The sequence below is a fragment of the Sminthopsis crassicaudata genome, chromosome 6, assembly GCF_048593235.1.
Source record: "Sminthopsis crassicaudata isolate SCR6 chromosome 6, ASM4859323v1, whole genome shotgun sequence".
NCBI lineage: Eukaryota > Metazoa > Chordata > Mammalia > Dasyuromorphia > Dasyuridae > Sminthopsis > Sminthopsis crassicaudata.
Window position 1 is genome coordinate 158,828,516 of NC_133622.1, and position 27,276 is coordinate 158,855,791.

The window sequence follows — 27,276 nt, forward strand, 5'->3', positions numbered from 1 at the left end:
CACTGAAGCATTGTTGCTGGAATTCTGAATTGGTTCACACATTCTGGGAATCAATTTGTAATTATACAAAGAAAGTGATTTTTAAAATACCTCTTCTCCTTGATTTAAAGATTCCAATGCTAGGCAATTGCTCTAATGAAGAAGGTGGACATGGAACTGGATCTAGAGTCAGGAAGGCTCATCTTTCTGAGTTCAGATCTAGTCTCAGACACTTATTAGCTGTGTGACCTTGGCAAGTCACTTCCCCATAATTTGAACTAAGAAGTAACGTTCTTCATCTATAAAATGAGCTAGAGAAGGAAATGGCAAACTACATCAGTGCCTTTGCCAAGAAAACCCTAAATGGGGTCACAAAGAGTCAGACATCATGGCTGAACAACAATGTATTTATTTATAAAATAAATGACAAAATTTCATGGTTTTATTCCAGTTTTACTTTGTGTAGAAAACTAAAATCTACATATGAAGAGGAGGATCTTTATGAATAAAAAATGGAGAGAAACAGGGAAATGGGTTTTGCTTGACTTTGATATAAACTGAAACATTTTGTTTATATGGTTATAGTCAAAGACTTTTAGGGTCATTTAAAATCTATAAACCAAATTGTTTTGATTAAAAAAGCATCAAAATTGTAACAATTCATATCAAGTTGTTTTTCTTTCCTCTTTCAAAGAAAACAAAAATTTGCCTGTCTAAATGTGAGGTCTATATCTAATTGTTTTTTTGCCTTTCTCCTTAAAAGTTGTGACCCATTTGGGGGTCAAAAAAGATTTGACCATGAATCTTTAGGGAGTGTGTATATCTTCTTTTCATTTAAGAATTATGCATACAGGAAAGTCAATGGCATTAAAAAACACTTCAATGAAACATGAACCCAGAGCCTTTTAGAAGGATGTGTATTGATTAGAATAACTCATTATACTCAACAGAAAAAGTGACTCTCTTTATAGTAGCTTGAACAGAGGGCAAGCTTAGGTAGAGCTGGTTTAAGTGACAACCTATGTAATAAGATTTCAGGGCCACTAGGAAGGTCCCCTTGATGCTCACACTCCACAAAAGTCTACCATTATTCATTACTTTGAGTTTTTAAGATTCAAAGATTTTTCAGTCTTGAGAAAATTAAAATTTCCCTAGTTAAGCTGATAACACATTATAATTGTAATTTAACAGAACAGCAGCAATTCAATGGTTATCTGAGAGTAAAAAATAAGGAATAAGAGAAAGATACCATAGAGACTTTTCAGTCTTCAAAAAAATTAAAAATTCCTCAGGAACGCTGTTAACACATTATGAGAGAATGTTATTGTTCTATGGGAAATGATGAGCAAGATGCTCTCAGAAAAAAAAAAAAAACAAATTTGTAAAATCTTCCATGAACTCAAGAGCAAAGTGAAATGTATTGTAAATAAAGTAACAGCAATTTCAGGGAAGACCAGCTGTAAATGACTTTGCTATTCTCAGCAGTGCAATGATCCATAATTACTCTGAAGAACTTGATGGAAAATCCTATCCATTTCCAGACAAGAAACTGATATTGTTTGAATACAGATTGAAGTATATTCTCACTCTCTTTTTTAACTTTATTTTTTTAAAAAAAATTTTTTAAAAATCAGGGTAAGAGATCTATATTTTCTTTCACAACCTGACTTTTATGGAAATGTTTTGCATAATTTTACATTTTTTAATGGGGGCTGGGAGTGGGGATAAGAGAGAGAATCAGGAACTCAAAAGTTTTAAAAACAAATATAAAACAAATGTTAAAAATAAAAGAAAAAAAAGCCTTATGATATCAATGATAAACTAACAATCTAGTAAATGGTTACCTGAGAGTGAAGAAGGAAGACAGGAAAAGATGGAAGACACCAGGAGAGAGCAGGAGTGTCAGAAAGAAAAAGGAGAAAGGGACCAATGGTCGTGAGGACCATCCTTGCAGCTCAAGATCAAGAATGAGATTTTTGCCATCCTTATACACTCACCTGGCCAGCATACTCCACATAGTCTTGGTGCCCATGTTTTGAGCCTGGGTTGGAACTAGAGATGGCTGTCCCCTGTTCAGTGCGACACAGGACAATGGCATACTGATTGAGGTTCCCAGTTCTCTTCACGGTGACACTGACAGAGCCAGCCTTCTCACTGACATTGTAACTTGAAACACAAGAAAAAATGGCCATACATTTCATTATACATTGTCATTATACAAATCTGTTTAAGAATCAAGCATATTCTGAATTTTTAAAATTGGACCTGTGATGATATTGGTACGGGCAGCTAGGTGGCCCAGTGGATAAAATGCTTGTTCTGGAATCAGAAAGTTTCATCTTCCTGAGTTCAAATCTGGCCTCAGATACTTAACTTGCTATGTGACTCTGGGTAAGTCATTTAACTCTGGTTACCTTAGTTTCCTTGCTAGAAAAATGAACTGGAGAAAGAAATAGCAAATCACTAGAGCATTTTTGTCAAATGGGGTTGAAAGGAGTCAGATGTGATTGATGTTACTGAACAACAACAATACAGAGATGTTATAAACCACTATGCTTAAAGGAGATTAGCAGAAAGTTAGCACACATGTGCTTGTTGGTCTGCCACTTGGCCCACTGAAGATTATCTGACCCTAGCAAAAAATGTGTCATAGGGGGAGCACAGAAAATAGTGAGAAGTATTAAGAAGACAAATAAAATGTTTTCTCTGATTCATATATGGAACAGCGTGGAGCAGGCAAGGAATAAGTTGTGGAAAAGTCCTAGACTTGGGGAAAAGTAAAGTGGAGTTCTTTAACAGCCCAAATATTTAGATAGCTGGAGATTTATAACAAAGTTTTAAGTAGTAACTTTTAAATCTTTTTATAACAGACTTATTACTTACAATACTTATTTATTATTAGTTTCATTATTTAAAAAGGTAAAAGTTAAAATTGGTACTGTATCTTCATTTTTTACATTAGAGGTCTGCAGCAAAGATAAGTACATGGATCAAATACTTTTGATCTGCTTCTTTCATATCTACCCCTGAGGATGACCTGAGAAACGGTCTCAGGAGATTCTGAATATTGCTACAGGATTCACCTGATGGACAGTGACCTAGAAATCAAATTCAGGGGAATTCATTCACCTCCTTAGGATGATTATTGCTACTCCTACCATTTGTTTAGCCATGCAAAATGCTCCAATTGGTGTTATTTGTCCAAATGACCAATTTTATTTAATTCAAGACAGGGAACATTATTTTGGAGAAATACAACAAAGGGTCAAATTATAGCACAATATTGAAGAGTTTCAATTATAGATATTATTGCAAGTTGCTCTTCTGTACGTGCACATAGATGAAGGAGTCCATGGTATTAATTATTCTGCAAGTTTCATTTTTTTACATTCTGATTTCACACTTAGTGCTTACAAGTATACATTTTCAACACTATTCCTACAAAATGATTCAAACATCACAATCTCTTATTCACTCTAAAAGATTTGGATTATACCTGCTACACATTAATCAGCATACCTCTACTTTCTCCTGTTGTCATAATAAGGGAAAAGACATATTTGCAGAATCAAAATTCATCCTCTTGAAAAACTCAGCACCAAGGACAGAGGAATGGGAAGAACACAAATATGTTGGGCTTTTAACCCCATAAGCTAATGCTTATGTTTAGATTATGAGATTTAAAAAAAAAAAACAGCTTTAAAAGATTAATTCTAGCCCAAACATGTATGTTCATGTGCATATGTGCATTCATTTCAGTCAGATATGACTCTTTGTGACCCTTATCTGGGCTTTTTTTGGCAGAGATAACTGGAATGGTTTACCATTTCCTTCTCCAGCTCATTTTACAGATGAGAAACTGAGTCAAACAGGATTAAGTGACTGCTAGTAAGTACCTTAGGCCAGATTTGAACTCAGGAAAATAAGACTTTCTTAGTTCAGGCCTGGAACTCTATCTATGAGCCACTAAAACCTATATACATGTGAATAAAAATCCCCTGAATGTCTCATGAATGGAATGGCCCTTAGAAGACTTAGCAGAGTACATGGAACAGAATAGGCTCTTAATAAATACTGATTAAGTATTTGACTTAAGGTTGATTTCCAAGGCTCCCTGAGATTCCTCCATTTGGGGGAACAAAACAATAATTGTACCTGGTATGTTTAAAGCTGATCAGGGACCACTGGATATGGAAGACATTGTCACTGACCACATTGGGTTTGCTGTCTTTAACTAGGAACTGAAAGCTGTCCATTGTCTCGTGCATCTTCTCCTCATGTAACACATAACGTATCAAACCCAAATTCACATCCTCTGTGGGGAAAAAACCATCCATGAGTCAATTCAAGCATTGTTCAACTCTATTTCCTTGAATGACTTGCAAAGAGTATTGTGGTATAAAAGGTCAGTGGTTCTTAAAAATAAAGTATTCTTTAGAATTTTAAAATCAAAACAATAATAGCTTAGGCAAGAGGGATCTCAGCTAATAGTGATGGGGAATCACAGAACCTGGAAAGAAGTAGAAAATAGTATACAATAGGAGTTATTAGCTCTATAAAAGCAGCTCCAACTTGACAGTCTTCATCCCCATTTTCACCCCTCCTCCAAAAAAACAGGAAGATGATACTTTTTGGTTCCCTGAATTCCCCACACTATCTTCTTCCACCAAATTTCGAATTTTGTCTCCCTCTCTCCTTTACCTTCTCTTTCCCCAAGACAGCAAGCAATCTGATATGTTATACATGTACAGTCATTTTAAACATAAAAATATGCTTTTCTTAAAAGTAAAAAAACACATCATTTATGTTTTTTAAAAAGTATTATAATTTTAAAAGTGATTATAAAAATGCTTTCCTTAGAATTTAGAAAATTCCACATCATTTCTGTGCCTTGCACATTGTAAGTAGGCACCTAATCTTTGTTGAATTAATATTTTAAAGCATTCTTTAAAAGTATTGTTTTTAATTTTTAAAATGTGTATAACAAAATGTTATCTACCTCTAGAGAGAACTGATGAACTCTAATTACAAAATGAAGTATAACTTTTCCCCTTTATTTTTCTTAGGGTTTTTTTTTCATGGCTAATGTGGATATAAGTTTTACATAATTTCACATTACAATATATCATATTACTTGCCTTCTCAGTGGCTGGTGAGGAAGAGAGAAATTTTAAAAAATTAATGTTACAAATAAAAATATAAAAATATTGTTTCTAAAGAGATTATAAAATACCTTAAATTTAAAAAAATGTAAAGCCCCCAAATTATTTGTGTTTTTATGAGTTTTTAAAAAAATTATTGTGGTTTTATAAAAATGCTTTTCTTAGGAATGGAAAAACCCCACATCATTTGTGTTTTTGTTAGACAGAAAAGTAACCCTCCTGGGAGAACAAAAATATCTTTAAATCAGGCCATGGTAAACAAAGGAAAAGATGTAAAAGATGAATGTGAAAGAAATAAATTCCCAAAGCCCTGTTATGAAGCCCTTGCTGCATATATTAGAACTTCTTCATCTTTTGTGTATCGTGGACTCCTTTGGCTACTGGAGAAGACTATGGGTACCTTCTTATTATAATGCTTTTAAATGCCTGAAACAAAATATAGACAACTGCAAAGGAAATTGTTTCTATTAAAATACAGTTAGTTTTTTAAAGTTCATGGAGTCTAGTGTAAGAACACCCAAGATGTAAAAGTAGCTAATAAAGAGAGGAAGGGGGACATTGGGTCACAGGTAAAGATCACAGGAGAAATGGAAATATTAAGAATACATAAACTGGCTCATCAGAAGCTCAGAAATAAATATATGGTCAATAGGCTACTAGACTTTTAGATGGAATCCTTAGATCAGGAGAAATTCTAAGGCTGGGGGACATGGAGATTCCTGACCTCCAGTTGCCTACCCTGGGTAAAAGTTGTGGCAGCTTGGCCAAGGTGAAGTTTATTCTCCACATAGCCATGTCTGGGTCCAGTTGTTATCTCATAGACAAGATGTTTATCCTCCGTATCTGGGTCCATTGTCAGTAGCTCTTTCTTGGTGATCAAGTTGGTCGCCTAGAATACAAACCCCAAACAATTTTATTCTTGGAGAGAAAATTAAATAGGCTTCTTGTCTCCTTTTTTTAAGGCATCCAAGTGGCACATTTGGATAGAATACCAGGCCTAAAGTCAGGAGGTCCTGAGTTGAAATTCGAGGTCAGAAACTTACTAGCTATAGGATCAGGTTAAGTCACTTGATTGCTGTCTGCTTCCATTTCCCCATTTGTAAAATGGAAATAATAATAGCACCCCCAAAATTGTTGTGAAGTTTAAATATCATACATGCAAAGCACCTGGTATACAGTAGAAACTTGATAGTCCTCCTTTCTTTCATGCTACTCAATGGATAGCTCCTTACCCAGCTATCCATTATTAATGGTAGAATTTCAGGGTCAGAAGGAATTTCAGAAATCATAGAATTTAAAGACAACTGACATATGAATCCCTCTTACAATGTGCCTGTTAACTTGAGATGAAGACCTTGCTTCTAGATGGAAATCAGCTCATTGAGATAACCCATTTCATTTTCAGGTATTTCTAATTCTTAGGCTATGGCCATTGGGGGTGCAACTTAGGTGGTGCAATAGATATTAGTGCTAGGCTTGGAATCAGGAGAATCTGAGTTCAAGTCCAGCCCCATAGACTTACTAGCTATGTAACCACGGGCAAGTCACTTAACCTTGTTTGCCCTATCTGTAAACAGGCTGGAGAAGGAGATGGCAAGTCACTTTAATATCTTTGCCAAGAAAACCCTAAATGGGGTCATGAAGACTTGGACATAACTGAAACGACTGAACTCTTAGGCAAAAGGTTCATCTTATATTGAGATCAATATCCTTCTTTAACCTTCACCCACTACTCCTAGTTTTGTTCTCTGTAGTCAAGAGAATAAGTCTAACTCCTCTTCTATCCTTTTGAAAAGTTTACTTAGGGGCGTCTAGGTGACGCAGTGGATAGAGCGCCAGCCTTGAAGTCAGGAGGGCCTGAGTTCAAATCTGGCCTCAGACACTTAACACTTCCTGGCTGTGTGACCCTGGGCAAGTCATTTAACCCCAGCCTCAGCAAAAAAACAAAAAAAATTTACATAGGAAAAATTGAAGCAAAATCATGCAATAGAATCCATGATAGCAGAGTCAATTCTCCTTCAGATAACATGCATACATAATAAATTAAATACACACGCATGCAGATGTGTGTATATATTATGCATACTACACATATTTTCCTTCAATTCTTTTTCATGTAACATGAATTTAAAGAACAAATGAGATAATGTTTGTAAAGTGATTAGTATATATCTGTCCCTTTCCCTTTCCCCCCATAATACACTCCAGTTTGCCACAGTCTCTCTTAAAGTGCAGTGTCTAGAAGCAAACTTAAAACTATGGGTGTGGTCTGAAAAGGCAGAGTAATAGTGATGAGGACAAAGGAGTGGAAAATTCTCAGACAGTACCTTAAAATGTACAAGGAGCTTTCTAAACAGCAACTGTGTGGGGTAAAGAATGCCAAACGGGTTAATGGTGAAAAATGTGTCCAAGTTCCTTTAGCACATGAATAATATGTTGCCTTGTCACATTTTTTCCATCTTGGGTTTGTGCAGCTGACTTTTTGAATTTGTGAAGGATTTTACATTATATGTGTATGCATATTAAATTTCATCTTTTTAGACTTGACTCATTCTCCATATTATGTATATTTATATATATTATATATATAAACACATTCACACACGTTAAATTTCATCTTCTTACACTTAAACCATTCTCCATACTATATATATAAACACATACACACATTAAAATTCATCTTCTTAAATATAGCCCATTTTCCATTCCATACATAGATTAAATTTCTTCTCCTTAGACTTAACCCATTCTCCTGTAGTCCATAAAGATCTCTATTGATCCTAATTTTGTCCTTCAAAGTAATGTCAATTTCTTGCGGCTCTGTCACCTAAGTATTCATTGACCACAGTTTCTCTATCTTTAGAAATCCATCTAATTGTAACATACATTATTCATAGTATGCTTCTTTACCCTCTCTACAAATATATTGTGAGAGCCTTAGCAAAATGCTTTCCTGAAATCCATCTACATGGTATCTACTACAATCTCTTTATCAAGAAGTCTAGTAATCTTCTCAAGAAAAAAAAAAGTAAGCAAAATTTGTCCACCATGACTTATTCTTGTGAAGCCAGGCAAGTGTACTGGGTCAGTGTGACTATAGTTTCTCCCTCAAAGTAATAACCAAAACACATATTTAATAATTTGTAGTAGGGTTGGAACAGTGTCAAAATTGTTGTCTATAGTTTCCAGACTCTAACTTCTTGCTTTTTAAAATTTTAATTAGTACACCTGCCCACTGTGTCTTCAGTCTTCCAAGGCCTTTTTCATTCCCCACAATTCTGAAAAGATTGCTGAAAGTAGTTCAGTGATCACATCTGCAAGTTCTTTTGGTATCCTGGGGAGAATTTGTCTGGGTTAGAAGACATGAATTCATTTCAAGCACCCAGGGGCTCTCTTCTAACTCTTCACCTAAACTAGACTTCAATTTCCCCTTAACCATTTTTGTTCTGCCCTTTCCAGTATGAAGATCATTCTCCTTGACAGGAAAGACAAAATAAAAATGAGAATTGAGTAGTTTCCTTTTCTTTCCCATCTATTAACATTATACTACTGGCCCCAAGCTAGTGGTTCATTTCCTCCTTGTTCTTTCACCTATTTCAAACATAGTTTATAAATGTTTTATTGTGAAACAGAAAATGATCAACAACAGGAACATTTCCAAGTACAAAAAAGGGAAAAAAAAGATTTTATAAGAGACCATCATTCTATGATATTCAATATACACCTATCCATGTGCATGTATGTATACACACACACATATATATGTATATATATACATATACACACACACATATATAATACACACACACATATATGTTAAACTTAATATACTAGTACCCGCAATGGTTTGCTTGTTTTCTGTACATACTCCCTTCTGAACTTTTTTCTGCATATTTTAAAATATTTTATTGATATGATTTTTCTTTCTTTTTTTCCTTTTGTTTCTTTTTCCTTTTTTGGATTACTGCTACTATCCCCAAACTCTTCTCTTCTCACCTTCAAAGAAAACCTTCCATGGTAACTTTGAAGACCAAGCCTTTGGCCTTTGACCTTTGAAGATCAAGCCCTTTTGGGGGTTTGAGGAAGATATCCAGAACCTAAGTAGAAATCCTGGGCGTTCCAAGCCTGGAGAGACAGATTTCTTTTTTCCCCATTCTAAAAGAGACACGAAAAGACACAGACAGAGAAAGATAGAGAGACAGAGACAGAGAAAGACAGAAAGGTAGAAATAGAGATAGAGATACTAAAAGAAGCTCTGAGCTGGGAGTCCCACATTACTGGGAAGAGAAGCTTTTGCTTTAAGCTTTGAAAAAGTATGGATAGAGGGACTGTGATAGAAGAGAAGAAATATTTTGAACAGGAAGACAAGGGTGTTTCCTGCTAACAGGTATGGATAAATTTTTTTTTCCAAGACACTGAGAAAACCAATGAAGTGTTTTAATTCCCTTTTTCTGCCCCTTTTATTTCTATCTTATAGTGATTTAGTTGAAAGTCTCCCAATTCTTTCAGTCTGTTTGACTGATTTAATTCACATCTTTAAAAGTGAGATAAACATAGCTACATCTATAATCAATCATCAGGCTTGGCCAGGGCTATATGACTGCTGCAAAACCCACCTATGTATCTTTCCCTCAGCCACAGAGAAGAGAATGGATGCCAAGAATGATTTGGATTCAGGCCCTGAACAATGTCCTCTGACAGCCTGGGAGGGCCTGTTAAATCATTCTCATCTCACACATACACTAGGATGAATAGGATGAATATAGACTCAACCCCTATATGTTCCATTTGGTCCACCAAAAAACTCCTTTCAGACAATGATCATCATTATTCATCTACTACACCTATATCCATCTGCCAATACCGTCTCTGAATATTCTCTCCAGTATCCTTCACTCATTGACCTGAACAAAACCTCCACTTCCCACTCTCTCATCCACATCTTCCTCTTCAGCCCTCCCAACTCATGAACCATCCCCCATCCTTTCCAAAATGCCCTTTGGGAACACCACACCATAGCAAACAAATTTCCCTTCATTTTAAAGCTCTTGGGTTTTTTTCCATCTAGCTTTCACTGAGATCAGACTCCCTATTCACACTCCAGCATTCTTGGCCATTTTCTTTAGACTTGGACATGCTCATATCCCATGCATGGTCCTCGAAGAAGAGGCAAAACCCTATCTTTAGCATCATCACTCAGCAACCACATCCTCCTTTGATGTTCACTCAATTAAAGATATTTTTTAGCCCATCAGGATAAAAAGTGGCTTTTATGTATTGGCCCCATATCATAAATTATGAATTCTTGAGACATAATCCCCAGACTTTTTTTAATCATGGTCTTCAGGGAGTCTAATGAATCTTAGATTATCTCTCCTTAATCTGTGGTAAAGACATTTATGAGCCACAAATGACATGACCACTCTAATAGTCATAGAGTTTCTAATAAAAGATATAATCTTTAGATCTGGATAGATGTAGCCACTAGGACTACAATAAGAACTCAAAACACTTACTAAATTGCTACCATTAATGACCAGCAAGTATGAATATTTTAATACTATCTATAGTAACTGGCACTGTATAAATATCCTTATTGAAGAAAATCCCTTCCTCATGCATCTTTGTGAGCTGGACCTTAGTTAGGTTTTTCTAAAAAAATAACATGAGCCAGAGTTTGCACTTTAGTCAAAACAAAACAAAACAAAACAAAAAAACTTATCTAGAGCCATTAACTATATAAAAAACTTAAGCTTGGATGTGAGGTTGTGTGTTCTAAAGGAACAATGTTTATCTATTCATAAAATCCTTGTCAAAATTTTTTAAAATTTTCTTTGAGTCTTTGTTATGAGTTGCTGTTGTTAGATCTATAATAACCATTGCCCATCCAGAGCAAATGCTTAATTTCATAGAGGATAAAATTAAAGCTCAGAAAAAAAAACCAGAATGGCAAAACTGAGATTCAACAGATCTTTTAACTCCAAATACTATAATCTTCCCATTACATTATCTTATTCTTTTGGGGGGAGTTGTATTATTAAGTGCGAACATATCATCACCACTATTAAAAATAAAACTACTCAACATTCACATTATTGATGGGTCTAGGAGTATCACTCTCTCCCCAAAACGTTGATTGATTTCCATCTGGAAGATCTATCAGAACATATAGTGCAATTCTTATCTCTTCCCTCCATTTTAGATGAGGAAACTAAGGCCTGGTGGCTTTAATTTGCCTGAGATTATATAAGTAGCAAATGTCAAAACAGATATGTACTCAGGTTTTCAGATTCCAGATTCAGACTTTCTTCCCCTGTACCTTATTAGATTGTAAGCGACTTGAGGACAGGAACTATCTTTTTGTCTTTTTTTTGTATCTCCAGAGTTAAGCCTGGTCTAGAATAGGTGCTTAATAAATATGTACTCATTGATAACTATTGCCCAGAACCAAGCATCTACCTTACTTTCCAGCCACCGGTTCCAAATTGTGTTGTCATGTACAACTTTCTCCCATTCTTTTCCAGCTCCCTTTCTTGTAACCTGCTTTTCCAGTTCATGGCACATGTCCAATTCTCTTTTTTCACTAACATGTCCTCTCAACAATTCTCTGGTTTCCCTTCATCAAGCAGGTTCTTTTCCTTCTAAGCTGATTACTCAATTCACTTATCTACTTTTTTTGCCTCCTGAGAGATAAATTTGCTTGAAAGTCAAGATCTTATTGACCTCAGAGAAGATAGAGGATAGAACTCAGAGAAACCAAAAATTGGAAGGATCCCAGTCCAATCCATACACAATTACAAAATAACCAGGATTACTCAACTATCGCCTGGAGAACAAATGGTTGGTCATCCAGTGTGTGTTTGAAGACTATTTCTCAAGACAGCCCATTTTGGGGGTAGCTATCCAGTGCTCTGTCCATTACCCCAAATGGGGCCAGGGAGAGTTGGACATGACTAAAATAACAACATACATCTTCCTTTCTTATCTAAAGACTCTTAAAACCCTCTCTAATGCTATAAAGAATGTCTTGTTTTATTATCCAATTTCATGTAAAATGGATCACAGTTACTAGAACTGAAAAGTTTCTGAAGGTTGTCAAATAATTTAAAAGGACTGCACATCTGGGGAGACATGTGCCCCAATGCAGCCTGTCCCTAACTATTAAAAATCTTCTCACAACATAGATACTTGTTGTCCTTATTGTCCTTTAGGGGATAGGAGGATGCTTTTTCCCATGACATTCCAATTCCACTCCCTGCAGGAAATACTATATCCCTCTCCTGCAGGTCAAGGGATTCATCATTCTTCATCTTCTATATCATGGTCTTACTATTTGACCCTACTTTGATTTTCCTGTCTCTTCAAAATCTTTCATCTCTTGGAATCTTCTATCTAGGAGAACTTTATTTTCTCTAATAAATCATGGAAGAGAGAAGTAATTTTTCATATCCTTTAACTTTCTCCTTAAATAGGACAACAAGAATTTACATTGTTTCACCAGATGTTCATTTTCAGGTGAACATACATTTTTGATGAGTTGGGTAGGCTTCAGACTTGTATACCCAGAAGTCACTCTTTGCATAGTAAAGTAGCTACTAAAGGAAAGAAAGGGTGACTCAAGTAAGTTAAGTTAAGCACACAGAGCTAGGAAGGGCTTACCTGTCCATCCATATACTCCAGCCACTGCAAACCCAAATTGGTAACAATTCTTGGGGTACCATCATCCACTGGAAGGATATCCACTCTAAACCGCTGGGGTGCTGCTGTCACAATCTAAAGGAAGGAAGTCATCATTTATAGGCACCAAAAACATCGCATAGTCAAGATAGGGAAAAATGGGACTCTTGAAATGGACCTTTGGGAATAGAAAATAGAACTGAAGTTACCAGCTTGCATTTTGTAATAAGGACAAGAGCAAGTTTGGGACAAGAAGAACAAAAGATACATATTCATGGGGTTTCCATTTTCATTGAAGTTTTTAACCATCTTTTTTTATGGTTTTAAGTATCATTCAGGGATATTAAACATTTCCCTTTTTTATACATCACAATGTCTTCTCATAAGAAGTTAATCGGAACTATTATTAACATTTAAAGGCCCAAGCATATCAATAAATGTCAAAATATTACAATTTTACTTTGAAATAATTTTTATTCTACTATCCCTATATATTAAAAATTCCCTAAATCAATTGACAATGCTTTAAGGTATTTTTAAATTCTAATCTTTCTAGTATTGAAAAAACAATGAAATTTCTTTGAGAAAATCTTTCTTTTTCCCCCTGAAATAAGCTTTTTCTTGTCTCTGAAAAAAAGATCTATCTTTATATGACCAACAAAGCCCAGCAGCAAGAGAAAGGAAGAGAAATTCCATTTAAAATAACTGTAAACAATATAAAGTATTTGAGAATTTACCTGTCAAGACAAGCCTAGAACTATATGAATACAATAACAAAATACTTTTCACACAAATAAAATCAGACCTAAACAACTGGAAGAACTATCAATTGCTCAAGGGTAGGCCATGCCAATGTAATAAAAACAACAATTCTGCCTACACTAACTTACTTATTTAGTGCCATACCAATCAAACTACCAAAAATTATTTGCTAGAACTAGAAAAATAACAACAAAATTCACCTGGAAGAAAAAAATATAAAGAACATTAAAGTAATTAATGGAAAAAATAAATATAAAAAAGGTGGCCAGATATCATCAAAACTATTTGGTACTGGCAAAGAAAGAGAATGGTTGAGCTGTGGAATAGACCAGATATAAAAGACCCAATAGTCAATAACCATAGAAGCTTAGTGTGTGATAACCCCAAAGACCCTAGCCTTTGGGATAATAACTCACTATTTTCAAAAACTGCTAGGAAAACTAGAAAACAGCAGGGCACAAACTATATATAAACCAGCTCTTATACCACATGCCATAAGGTCAAAATGAGCCAAGATTTGATTCAATGTTCTCTATTTTTAAATCCAGAAATATTTCCCTGATTCATGATGTTTCCATATTGGTAGGCCTGGTTTTTAGCACATATCCACTGGTGACAAGAAATATCAACTGGTAGCAAACTTGGTCATTTTGAGTTGTAGTACTAAAAAGGATGAAACATGAACCAACATGTATTATAGAAGAAAAATGGAGAAATTCGTCAAAAATAAAACCTTGATAAAACCCTCTAAATCAAATCTCTCTATATATTTTCCTCCTTGGAAACTTCAATACAAAAGTAGCTACAGGAGAGGTCGGTGAAAAATGCCTTGAAAATAGTTATGAGCATAAAAAATTGGGAGAACACAAAAGCTTGGAAGTTATACATATGCTTTATTTCTTTGCGAGGAATATTTTCTTTAAGAAATGGTCAGAAGGCCAACACTGAACAGGGTGATAACACAGCACACTAAAAAAATGAAACTTTTATAGCACACAGCAAATGATACCAAGTGGCTGTTATTTCTGAATCAACTATCTGTGTACAAACAGACCACTGACTTGTCAAAAGCAGAGAAGGGAAAAGGGAAGCAAATATAATGTTTATATAGTGCCTACAATCTTCCAGGCACCATGCTAAGTGTTTTACAAATCCTAACAACTACCTTGGGAGGTAGCTGCTATTATTATCCCCATTTTACAGAGGAAGAAATTGCTCAGGATCATATAGTTAAGAAGTATCTAAGGCCAGATTTAAACTTAGCTCTTCCTAATTTAGGACTAGATTACTCTGCTACCAGCTGCTGCATCAATCATTACCAAATTATAAGAAAGAATAAAAATGAGAAGAAGCTATGATATAGAACAGAAGTAACTTTTACTTGACCTATTTAAATAAGCTATTGATGATAAATGATGAAAAACAGAAAGAAAGAAATGAAACCTATTATTAACAATTTCCTAAGAAATTGTAATGATTGCAAATCAACTGCCAAAAATGAGGAAGAATAAGGAAAGGTGAGCTTATAGAAAGTTTGCAGAAATACAACTAATCTAGATTATTCTGAAAGAATTTATGAATGACACTGAAAAAGAGATAGCAAAAAGCTGAAAATTGAAAAGGATCTGTGAAGATTTCTCTAATGAACTCTTTTCTCCATCAAGAAGAGTTAAAGCCATTTGAACATTACCATTCCTACTGTGCTGTATGAGGAAGCATAAATGGTACTCAAAAAATAAAAATTTTAAAAAAGAGTATGACTAGACCAAGTAAATATAGAGAAGGTCTACGCTGATTGCAATTCAATTTTAAGAACCCTGAGGAAATAATTCTCAAGATAACTGAAAGAAGAGGCCTGAATGTTTTTAAAAAAGAGATTATTACTGACAAAATAATCATGAAAATATCATATGCCTGCTAGCCTATATTTATAAAATTTGAATGAGCATACATGGGGAAGGGAGTCTCCTTTAGGAAGATATGAAAAGGCACAAGACTTTTGCAAGGACATAGCTGTGAATTCACACAACTGATCAAAAGGCAATGTACATGATCTTACAATGCTTATAGTCTGATGATGATATAAAAGCATTTGATTCAATAAAACAAAATGATGTCTTAAAAATCCTTCAAGCATGTTTCTTTTGCATATATTAAGATCATATAAGATTACTTAAACAATAAAGATGACTTTATTCAATCATCTTTTAATTAATACCATGAAGACCGTAAAAGATGAAGATGTGTTTTTCAGAGTCATGGAAGAGATCTGGGCCAGATACTGTGGATGATGGTGAACTGGATTCAAAATGAACAGGAGGAGAGTGGGCTTGATTACATTTAGGAAAACTGCACAGAGGTTTTAATAAGTTCCATTATTCATCCAGTGATACTGCATAGTTATGAGCAGTAGCACACCACAGTGTGAAAAGCATTAAAGTTGTAAGTCACACAAAGGGCAACATAGCAAGGTCTATGACTAGAGTAAATAGGCTATAGTATATTAACTAAGATTTGCATAGGAGAAATGATATAAGTATATAAGAAGGGAGATGAAGGACTGAAAAGGTCATGGACCAGAGATCTAGAAAGAATCTTTTTTCCCTTTATTTGTACACCCAGTGCTTAGCCTGGGACATAGTAGGTGCCAAACAAAAGGTTGTTGACTTCATGGGATCAGCCTGAGAGTTCCAATGGTAGATACATAATTTGAAACGATCTAAAGAAAGACCTATGGCATGACAGATGAACATGAACTAGAGTCATTCACACAGGATGAGAAAATGGAGATGGACTGTCAGTGAACAACCACACTGAGGAATCAGAGATAGATTCAAATATCAAATAAGCTGCATAGAATGACTTCTTCTGTGGTCATGGTGAACAGTCAAATTTTTAATTTTCACTCTTTCTCATATCTCAGAATCACCCAGGAAACCCACTGAATCCCCCTTGCTAACTAGAAGAAAATAGACCCCCTTATTGCCACATACTGAGCCATTCTGATATTTTGAAAAACAAACCAACTGAGGAAAAACTGCAATCTAGGAAAGAAAGGAAAATGAAACCAGTGATTGATCAGTAATGACAATGCAGGTGTTCAAATAGCAGAGAGAATCCCAGGAGATTTTACTAGAACACAAGGTTAACTTAGTATAACCCATTCCCAGGCTGATTGCTCTACAGAAGATATAGCAGGTGTTCCTTCTCTTGCATGTCAAATGCAGATTAATTCCACACACACACACACACACACACACACACACATACATTCTTTCTCTCTGTCTCTCTCTGTCTCTTTCTTTGTCTCTCTCTGTGTCTCTGTGTGTGTCTGTGTCTGTCTGTCTGTCTGTTGCTGTTTCTCTTCAAAAAAGCACTTGTCAGAGCAAAGCATTGTGCTGTGTGTTATGGATCCAAACATAAGAAAAAATGATGCTTCTGTTTAGCTTATTATTTAGCTTGTGTTCTCTTGTAAGATTCAACAGCACTTAGCATAATACATGGCACATAGTGCTTAAATGCTTGTGAAGTTGTCATGCCATTGAAAAAGCAAATACAAGATATGTTGAGGAAGGGGAATTAAAAAGGGGGAATCAGAGATGGTTGCACCTGAGCTGAGCCTTAAAGAATGAGAAACATTCAAAGAGTAGAGATGAGAAGGAATTAAAAAACTCAAAGAGAGATAGAACACAGAGTTTGGGGAACAGTGAATAGGCTAATTTGGCTTGAACACAGAGCACATAAAGAGTATGATATAATTAGATAAGCCTGCCATGGCTCTTCTTGCCCATCAGCTGAGGAATGGCTGCCCAAGTTGTGGTATGTGATTGTAATGGAATATTACTGTGTTATAAGAAATGACGATCAGGATGATTTCAGAAAAACCTGTTCATTTACATGAACTGATACAAAGTGAAGTGAACAGAACCAGGAGAACATTGTACACAGTAATAGTAAAATTGTAAGATGATCAACTATGAATGATTTACCTATTCTCAACAATACAATGATCAAAGAAAAACCCCAAAGGGCATTAGCCCTTATAAATAAAATATGCTATCCACCTCCAGAGAAGGAAGAATTGAGAAAAGACTAAAATATCATTTTAAAAAGATAAATTTTCATGCTCTGGAAAAGTTATTGTCCAATGAATTAAATGTTTTTCTTATAGTCAACAGAATATATATATATATACACACACACATATCCAGTATTCTTAGCACCTTGGTTTATTTCCAATGCTCTGCAGCAGTGAATAAAAACTTGTTGACTTTGATTGGAAAAGTGGGCTGAAGCCAGAAAGTGGTAGGCTTTAGAGATCAAGCTAGATTTTCTTCTATAAACAACAGAGTTTCTTGAGGAGCAGAGGGATATAGTCAGGCCTGTGCTTGATGGAAATTATTTTGACAGTTTTGTGGGAGCTAGAGAAAAAGAGAAGGGCAACAGAGAGACCAGTTAGGAAGTTATTGCAATAGTCTAAGTGAGAATTACCTGGAATGGAGTGTTAGCTGCCTGAATGCAGGGAAAGATACAGATGTCAGGTAATTTGTAGGCGAATCAACAAAACTTGGCAACTGATGAGGCAAAAAGTGAAGGAAATGCATCGGGATGACTGTAAGTTTGTAAATCTGGGTAACTGGTATTCCCAACAAAAATAGCAAAGGTTAGGGGAGGCAGAGGTTTAATGAGGAAGATGACAATTCCCATTTTTGATAAGCTGAACTTGCGAAGACTCAGGGGACATCTCAGTAGAAACACCAATAAGTAGATATTGATATAGAATTAGAATGTGAGAGAGAGTTACATAAGTCATGTGCATAGAGAAAAGTTAAACCATTGATGGTGATGAACTTACTAAGAGAGAGATTTTAAAAAGAGAAAAACAAGGACAGAGAATTAAGAGATAGGAAAAGGATGATAATAACCCAAAGACTGAGAAGGAAAAACAGAGAGGAAGGAGAAACAGGAAGGGCAGTGTCACGTAAGCAAGGTAGGAGCATATCCAGGAGAGAGGGGCCATTGTTGACAATGTCAAAAGCCAAAGAGATTATAAGAATGAAACAAAGTCATTCATTCTGGGCTATACTGAAAAATAGCCAAAAAAGTCATCTTTTCTTTTTGGTGACATTGTGGAAAATGTACCTGGGATTAGTTATATTGCTTCTTCAGTGTTATATCCAGAAATGCAAAAAGGGAAGAATGATGGTCCCACAGAAGATAAAGAAAAAGTGAAGTCTTATGGGGCACCCTATAATTTCTGCTGAAGAACTAGCTATTCAAACAAAATAATCCATTGAAGGAAGGAAATTTGCTAGCTTTCCTCCTCTAGTTTTAGAAGACATGTTCTGGCAATGCAAACCATTTGTACAGCTGAAGGATTGCTCCAAAGGGGCAATAGAGGGTCACAAGAGATGGAAACAATGACCATAAGGTAGTTAAATGGAGAGGAGGAACCCCTGAATCAGTGCTTGTCATCCATAATCAGACTTTTTTCTTCTCACCTCTTTTCCTGCTTCCTCAACAATGAAGAAGGGATTGGTCCCATCAGAAACAGTAAAGGTAAAACGGTCTTTGAGGGAGTTGCTGCCATCGTGGCTGTAACTGATCTTATTCTGGTAGATGTCTTCCATGGTGAAGGTAGAGGTCTGACGATAATGTTGCCCGTTGCTGGTATGCTCAATAGTGCCATGTCGTGGGGGCTGAACCACAGTAAATGTGACAGACTCTGCCTGTGGAGACAGAAAGGGAGGGAAAGAGAAATGGAGCCCAGGTAAGTGGAGAGATAATGTTGTTTTCCTGAGTTATCCAGAAGAATTTAAAAAAATCCTTGGGTCTTTATCAATAAACATTGAGATTTCCTTATAGGTAATAAAAAGGAAAAGCAAGAAAAAATGACATTAACTACCTTCCCCTTTAATAATGGGTTTATAACCCTTTAATTGACTTTTCCTCATAAGACTATTATGTGTCAGACACTGTGCTAAGAGCTAGAGATGGAAGGAAAGCTAAAAGATGATCCCTGATCTCAAGGAGCTCACAATCTTAAATATTTACCACAACTCTCCTAAATCTTCTCTTCTCCTATCTCTCATTCCCAGGTTCTGCAAGACATCATCTTAAAGCCTACTAACATCCTGGGTCCCCTCTAGTTTATAATATTCTTTCTCAAATGTTTATCGAATGTGTTTACTTTTCACGCTTTCCAAAAAAAATAAGAAAAATAATGAAATAATTAGTTTTGGTCACATATTTGTAACTTCTTGATTGAAAATTATAACTATAAATTAAATGATTTTTTGATAGTTTTTATTTTTCAGATAAATGCATGGGTAATTTTACAACATTGACAATTGCCAAACCCTTTGTTCCAATTTTTCCCTTCCTTGACCCCGCCCCAGATGGCAGGTCGACCAATTTAATTATTTTTAACTTGAAAACTGAGTACCACCAGCTCTCCTTTCTCCCTTGACTCTCCCCATAGACACATGCAAATACAAAACAACATACATGTGCAAGGACACACACACACATCATCTCTCTCTCAGCATCACAAGACAAGAGCTGAGCTTACCTCAGTGTCAGCATCAACGGCTTTAAGCTCAAATTCTGTAATTGTTTTTCTCACCCCTTCTTGCACTCGAATTCCTGTGTTTTGTACAATGGGCAGTGAGTCATCCACAGGGTTAATGGTGATATGAAAGGTTTGACTCACCTAAAATGAGGAGAAAAACATAGGGCATTTTTTTCTTCTTTCACCCTTTTCTTCCCTCCCCCCTGCATCCCTCCTTCCCAATCCAACATAGGGATTCTACAATAATTAATAGGACAAGGAATAGGAAGAAAGAACACAAGAAAACTCACTATGTGTAAGCCCACAAAGAAGTTTTTAAAAGCAGTTTATGGATCCAGAATTAGCTATGGATCCAGAAGAGGCTAAAGAAAATGGTCTTTTATCACACACCACCTTTCACTAAGGCACTAATGTAGTGTTTTTTATGGGTACTCATTGTGGTACGAAGGTAATCCTGGGTTTTCATTTGTGTTTATTTTCCTTCCTCCCTCCTTCCCTTTCTCTGTCTCTCTCTCTCTTTCTCCCTCCCTCCCTCTTCCTGTCTTTTCCCTCTCTCCTTCTGTCTGTCTTTCTAAATCTCTCTATGTGTCTCTCTGAATCAATCTCTGAATATCTGTCTCTGTCTTCCTCTGTCTCTCTAAATTTCTTCTCTGATTCAATTACTAAATATCTCTGTCTATCTCTGTCTCTTATTTTGCTCAGGTTGAAAGTGTAGTGCCTCCTCATAGATCCCATCCCACTCCTTATCAGCTTTAATTTTTCCAGCAGAGCCTGATCACAATCTGATGCTCCCTCAGGTGTCTGCCATCTTGATGCCAGATTTAGGACATTTATCAAACTGGCCTTTCCTCCACTGTAGCTCAGAACTTTCAAACTCAAGCAAACTGTCAACTGCAGCCTTCCAGCAGCAGCTACTACAGATTATAGTGATAATAATACTAACAGTAATAATAGTTAACATTCATACAGACCTATTATGTGCCAGTCACTGTGCTAAGTTCTACAATTATTATCTCATTTGACCCTTACAACAACCCTGGGATATAGTACTATTATTATTCCTATTCAAAGTTGCATAGCTAGGAAGTGTCTGAAGTTGAATTTGAACTCAGGTCTTCCAGATTCCAGGCTCAACACTCTGTTCACTCTCCCACCATGCTCAATAATCCTGGATTCTTAACACCTGTTCCAGTAGAGCACAAGTCCTGTTTTATTAATCTGTAAAGATAGCAATTTCAGTCTTGAAAATGGAATTTGAACCATTCTGGCTGTAACCGCTTGTGAAACTGTTCTTGCAGAGAATGCCCACCTGAATCCAGTAAAATATTGAACAGAAAAATGTGCCTGGTGAAACCACTTGTACTTTGAGAGAGAAAGAATTCCGTCACTCACTAGGTTGGTTCCATCGGAGATTGTGAAGGTAAAGGCGTCATTGTGTTTTTCCACCTCACTGGTGTGGATGTATTGGATGCTTCGAGCAGTTAGGTCTGCTTGAGTGAAGGAACTAATCTGGACACCTGGCAAAAGGGGAAAAGAACACTAAATAATCAAGAGTGAAGACAAAGCAAAAGAAAGAAAAAGAACTGATAAGAGAAATGGTGGTCAGCATTCCCCCACACTCCAGAAATTAAGATAAGAGAATATCTCATTAATAATTTATATTATGTGACAGTCTCCCATATGGACTGCAGCCATTTGGGCAAGGTGAGACAGAATTTCCAAGCTGAAAGAGACCTCAGAGTTCAAATCACATTCAAACAAGAAATAATAATTATAACATCTAGCATTTATAAAGAACATTCTAAGATTTGCAAAGTTTTTACACAGGTTATCTTATTTGATTCTCACAATTACCCTGAGAGAAAGGTTCTATTATTAATCCCCATTTTACAGCAAAAAAACAAACAAACAAACAAAAAAAAACCCCTGAGATTTAAATGACATATAGGGTCATAGCTAGTAAGTGATGGAAGCAGAATTTGAACTCAGGCCTTTCTGACTTCAAGTCATTGTAGTCTTTGATATGTGTCCCCTAATTTTTTCCTTCTATAATTTTCTCAACAAGTGGGGTCCAACCTTTCTTTGAAAACCTCCAGTGAGGAGAAAATCGTTACTTCCCAAGGCAGACCATTACACTTTAGGAAAGCTCAATATGCAAGGAATTTTTCTTCCTTTTTTTCCTTCCTTCTTTTCTTACATTTGCTTCAAATCTGTCTTTTTAAATCTTCTTGCTTTCAATCTAATTCTCTGTGACAAAGCAGATAAATTCGAGCTCCAATACCTGAATAGCTACCATACTCCCTTTGGACTTCTCTTTGCTAATGATCCTCAGTTCTTTCTGATTTTACTCATAAGGCATCCTTTCTTCTTCCTTCCCCATCCTGGCTGCCTTCCTCTGGGATGTCCCAGTTTGGCAATGCCTTCTTGGGCACAAAACTCCAGACGCGATTTGACCTGAGCAGAGTGTCAAGGGACCATTATCTACTTCATATTAGAACCTTCACACTTCTCATTGTAATCCAAGCTCATAACACATTTTTCTTTTTGCTGTGGCTGGCTGCTGTTGAACTTGTCACACAGGTGACAGATCAGTCTGGAAATCTAGATGGATAGTTCTAGGTGATATTGAAAGATGCATTGTTCAAAAAGAGAAATGGAACGTTGGGCTAATGATGGGTCATTAGACTAGCAACTTAGAGACCTGTGTCCTAACTGGGAAACTAACTGGTCATGTTTGACTTTTTGTCAGGATTCCCATGGCAGGAACACCTGTCTTTTTACTATGTTTTCCAGATCTAAAGCCCAATAAGCAGGCTGTGCTTAGTATAACAACAATTCTTTTGCACAAATCCATTGGAAGAACTCATTCGTGGCAAAATCCCCAAACTATTTTTGGACCAATACCAGGAGATCCCTGAGCTCAAACACCTGCAGGAACCATATTCTAATCACGAATCAAACTTGTCTCATTTTTGCTGTTATCCCTCACTGTCAAGGTTACATTGTTACATGCATTAATATCTAGACTCTCTAAAATGGATCTATGTATTCCCTTATGTCTACCTTGACAAATATATTTGTCCTTTACAAAATATATATATATTAAAAATAATAATGTGAATAAATAATAATAAATAATTTATTATTTTTTATTTTCAAAATGTATGCATGAAATTTTCAACATTGACCCTTGCAAAATTTGTGTTCCAAATTTTCCTCTTCTTCCCCCCACCCCTTCTCCTAGAAGGCATATGTCCAATATATGTTAAACATGTTAAAATATGTAAAATCCAATATGTGTATACATGTTTATACAATTATCTTGCTCCACAAAAAAATCATATCAAAAAGGGGAAAAAACAAACAACAACGAAAAGAGTGAGAATGCTATGTTGTGATGGGCAGGTATATTTGATTCTAATATTCTTCACATGTTCTGTGTTTCAGCAGACTAAACTATCAATTACTGATTAATCTCATTTTGCTATCTCTAAAGAAAGCTTTTTGCTTATGATTGCTGTTAACTCTTTGGTTTTATTTTGTTTTTATTTGATTTTATTTCTTTTGAGTTGTGATAGCCTGTGTGAACTCTTTGGTATTTTCAGAGTTAACTATAGATGCATAAGTTCTATGACTTTTTGGTCATTTATTTTCAGACTTGACATTTAATAAGTCATTTCCTATCTCTGGCCTTTGGAATCATTTATAAAAATAAGGGGCGTCTCCTGGATGATCCCTAAGATTTCCTAGCTCTAACATTCTAGACTTCAAAAACAATGGAAGTCTCAATGCCATTAGCCTGATGTTATTACATCTTCTAAGAGACATAGAGCTTTGCCCTGCAGGGTTAGACAGAAATCTATAAGATAGACCATTTCAGTTCCAGCCTGTTAAGAGCTGATGCTGCAAACACAAAAAATATAAAATGCCTCATCAGGAAGCTAATGCTCCAGCAAAGCAAGAGGCTGCTCTATCTTCTTAAGAAATGGTTAACGACAAGTAGAGATGTGAATATAAACTGTTTTGTGGTGGTGTTTTTTGGTTTTTTAATGATAAAAAGAACTGCTGCTGATGTTAGAATCATATAGGGAACATTTAAATCAAAAGGACTTCCTTTTGCTCTTTATGAAAGAGCTAAGTTGGGGTTTTTTGCTGACGTCAACAAGGGCAAATAATCCAATCCCAAAAAATTCCGTAACAACATTCAAGCCCCAGTTTAGGGATGGATTTTAATGGATTTAGGGCACCCACAGGCACAAATGGAAAATACATTTGTTCCATAAAGAATAAAAAGAGGCACTTTAGATTTGGTGTTGACTAACTCGGAAAAAATGAGCTTAAGATGGAAAATCACTGAAACTGAAAAGATGCAGACAACATCAACTGGTCTCCCTAATAATATGCAGCATCCTGCAATGTCATCATAACACATTTTATACACTCTGCATGTAATGTGATTCCTGGCTTCAGGATTACTTTTAATAATATAAATGTTATCTAATAAAAAGCCATACTTTTTTTTCCTAAAATATTCAAAGGAAGATTGATTTTTCTCAATGAGGAGATGACTCCCAGATCTGTCTTCAGTCCTACCTCATTTCTCTCCCCATCTCAAGGGCCCTTGTCACTATATACTGAACATTTCAAAATGAATAAACATCACATATGCATGTCCAAAACAGAAGTAATTATCTTTTCCCCAAAACCTAACTAGTTAGTCTAAATTTCCTTGTCAAGGGAACCATCATCCTTCCAATCTTCCATCATCATCATGGATTCTGCAGTTTCCCTCCTCTCATCATATCTAATCAATTGCCAGATTATATCATTTTTGCCTCCATAATATCTTTTGGATTTGACCCCTTCTCTCTCTTCAGAAAATCTCCCCATGTAGATCATCATCATTTCTCACCTGAACTATTACAGTAATCATAATTCATTGCCCTTTCTGTTTCCAACCTGTTCATCAAGTTGCCAAAGTTATATGCATGAAATACAGATTTGGCTCTGTCAATCCCTACTCAACAACCTCCAGAGACCTCTCATTGCCACTGGGATAAAATAGAAACTTTTATGTTTGATATTTGGAGCCAAAACCTGCCTTTCCAAAATTATTATACGTGACTCCCCTTTCCATGTTCTGACTTACAGCTTGCTGTTTCTCATACATGACACTTTAATCCTATCATTTGAAAGAATGGTGAATGAGAAGAGAAGACTCTTGTCTTAAAGTTGTCACATGGAGGGATTGGGCTTGGACTAGGACAGTCTGAATGACTAGAGAGACCTGGAGCTCCCTCCGCCTTGGAGGTCATCCAGAAGAAGCTGAACCATATTATAGTATGGGTCCCTTGAGTCCATGGCTAGGACTGGAAGCCCCAACAGTCTCTTTCAATAGTCAAATTCTATAATTCTCTGATATCCTATTGTTTTGTCTTCGAATTAGCTAAGTATAATGCCTGGAATTCATTCCCTGCTCATATCCACCTCTTAGAATTCCTAATTTTCTTTATGATTCAGTGCAAGTACCACCTTATCCTGAAACTTCAGGATATTCACCAGATATCCACAGGGCCATCCCTTCAAAAAACACCCTGTATTTATTTTCTACACACACACACACACACACACACACACACACACACACACACAGAGAGAGAGAGAGAGAAGAGAGATTATGCACATATACACACATATAAATACATATGTGTGTGTACATGGTTCCCCAATAGAATATAAGTTCCTTATGGATTAGAATTCTGTGTGTATGAGTATATGTGTGTATACTTACATATACACACATACATATATACATACATGTATTTGTGTATATACATACACATACTTTAAAAAAATTCTTCCAGTCTCTAGTACTATTCAAGGTAATAAGAGGTGCTTAATAAGCAAATCCTAGTTAAAACTCCACCTTTACAAGCAACCTTTCCTAATGCCTCTTTTAAGGCTAATGAATTCTATATATGTACCTGCCATTAATTCTGTCAATACCTTCTTACATAGCTGCTTGCATAATATCTCCCCATTAGACTGAGAGTTGTGTCCCAAACATTTACTTACCACAATTGCTGGCACACAGTGATTACTTAAAAAGTGACAGTTGGCTGACTAAGAAATGTTGAGTGAATAGGATTATTTTAAAATTTAGACTAGGATGATTCCACAAATCATATAGTCAAGGAGGTTGCATGAATGACTAATTAACTAAGCTGGTATCACAGACCTTAAAAGTAAGAAAGGAATTTTGAAGTCTCAATTTCATGGTCTTTAATTCATAAGCAGATTAAATCATGGAGGCCAAAGAGCAATGAGCTTGGAAACAAGCTGGTGGCTTTTACCTCAAATGCCATTGTCAAATTATCATTTAAAGTAAAATGCCAGACTTTTTCTCTCTCTTTCGCTTTGTATTTTGGATTAAATTCCATTCACTTTTTTATTTCTGATTTAATGCAAATTCTGGAATATTTGGTAGGTAAGCCATGTACATAGTCCCTTGGCCCTTGGAGTCAATAACTCTCACAAATCATAGATTGTTTTCTTAACCAAAAAAGAACTAAGGTGGCAAATGTATGGAGAAACACATTTGCAATAGAAACACAGCTGAAATGAAGCAATAATGTGACTCTATTTAAGACTATAAACTTTGGAGACAAGGTGGCTCTCTCTTGGATACTGTTGGATCCTGGGATTGTGGGCTAGGAGGATGTAATATCATTTAAGCCAACCCACTTATTTTACACATACAAACTTGTCCAAAGACCCACAAAGGCATTAAATTCTGAGCATTCTCCTCTACACTACCTCCAAGAGAAAGTTCTTTTCAGTATAACAACCATTCCTACTGCCTCCAGGCCTTTCTTTGAGACTCCAGGGATAAGAAAAAACACAAAAATGATTATAAAATTTCGCCATAACATAACAGCAAAGAAATGACTTGATATAGTTTTGCTCATTCGCACACTCATTCTTGTGATCTAAAATCAAAAGGTAGCAATAAAAATGAATTTCATGTTTTTTCACTTAAAAAGTAATAACAATTTTTAACATTTTTTTTTTAAAAATTGAGTAACAAATTATCTCCTTTTCCTCTCTCTTCCTTGAGAAAACAAA

The 27,276-nt window shown here is 35.8% G+C and overlaps 1 protein-coding gene across 1 annotated transcript in view; it reads right to left on the reverse strand.

Annotated features, from left to right (window-relative positions):
* Positions 1 to 27,276, reverse strand: part of FRAS1 (Fraser extracellular matrix complex subunit 1) — a 488,324-nt gene that overhangs the window by 59,865 nt on the left and 401,183 nt on the right. Inside the window, exons 47-53 of the mRNA XM_074276760.1 lie at positions 21,544 to 21,668; positions 20,152 to 20,292; positions 19,082 to 19,309; positions 12,801 to 12,914; positions 5,880 to 6,030; positions 4,135 to 4,294; positions 1,977 to 2,145 (exon numbers count right to left, since the gene is read on the reverse strand). Coding sequence (XP_074132861.1) covers positions 1,977 to 2,145; positions 4,135 to 4,294; positions 5,880 to 6,030; positions 12,801 to 12,914; positions 19,082 to 19,309; positions 20,152 to 20,292; positions 21,544 to 21,668 — 1,088 coding nt within the window. The remainder of the gene's footprint in view (positions 1 to 1,976; positions 2,146 to 4,134; positions 4,295 to 5,879; positions 6,031 to 12,800; positions 12,915 to 19,081; positions 19,310 to 20,151; positions 20,293 to 21,543; positions 21,669 to 27,276) is intronic.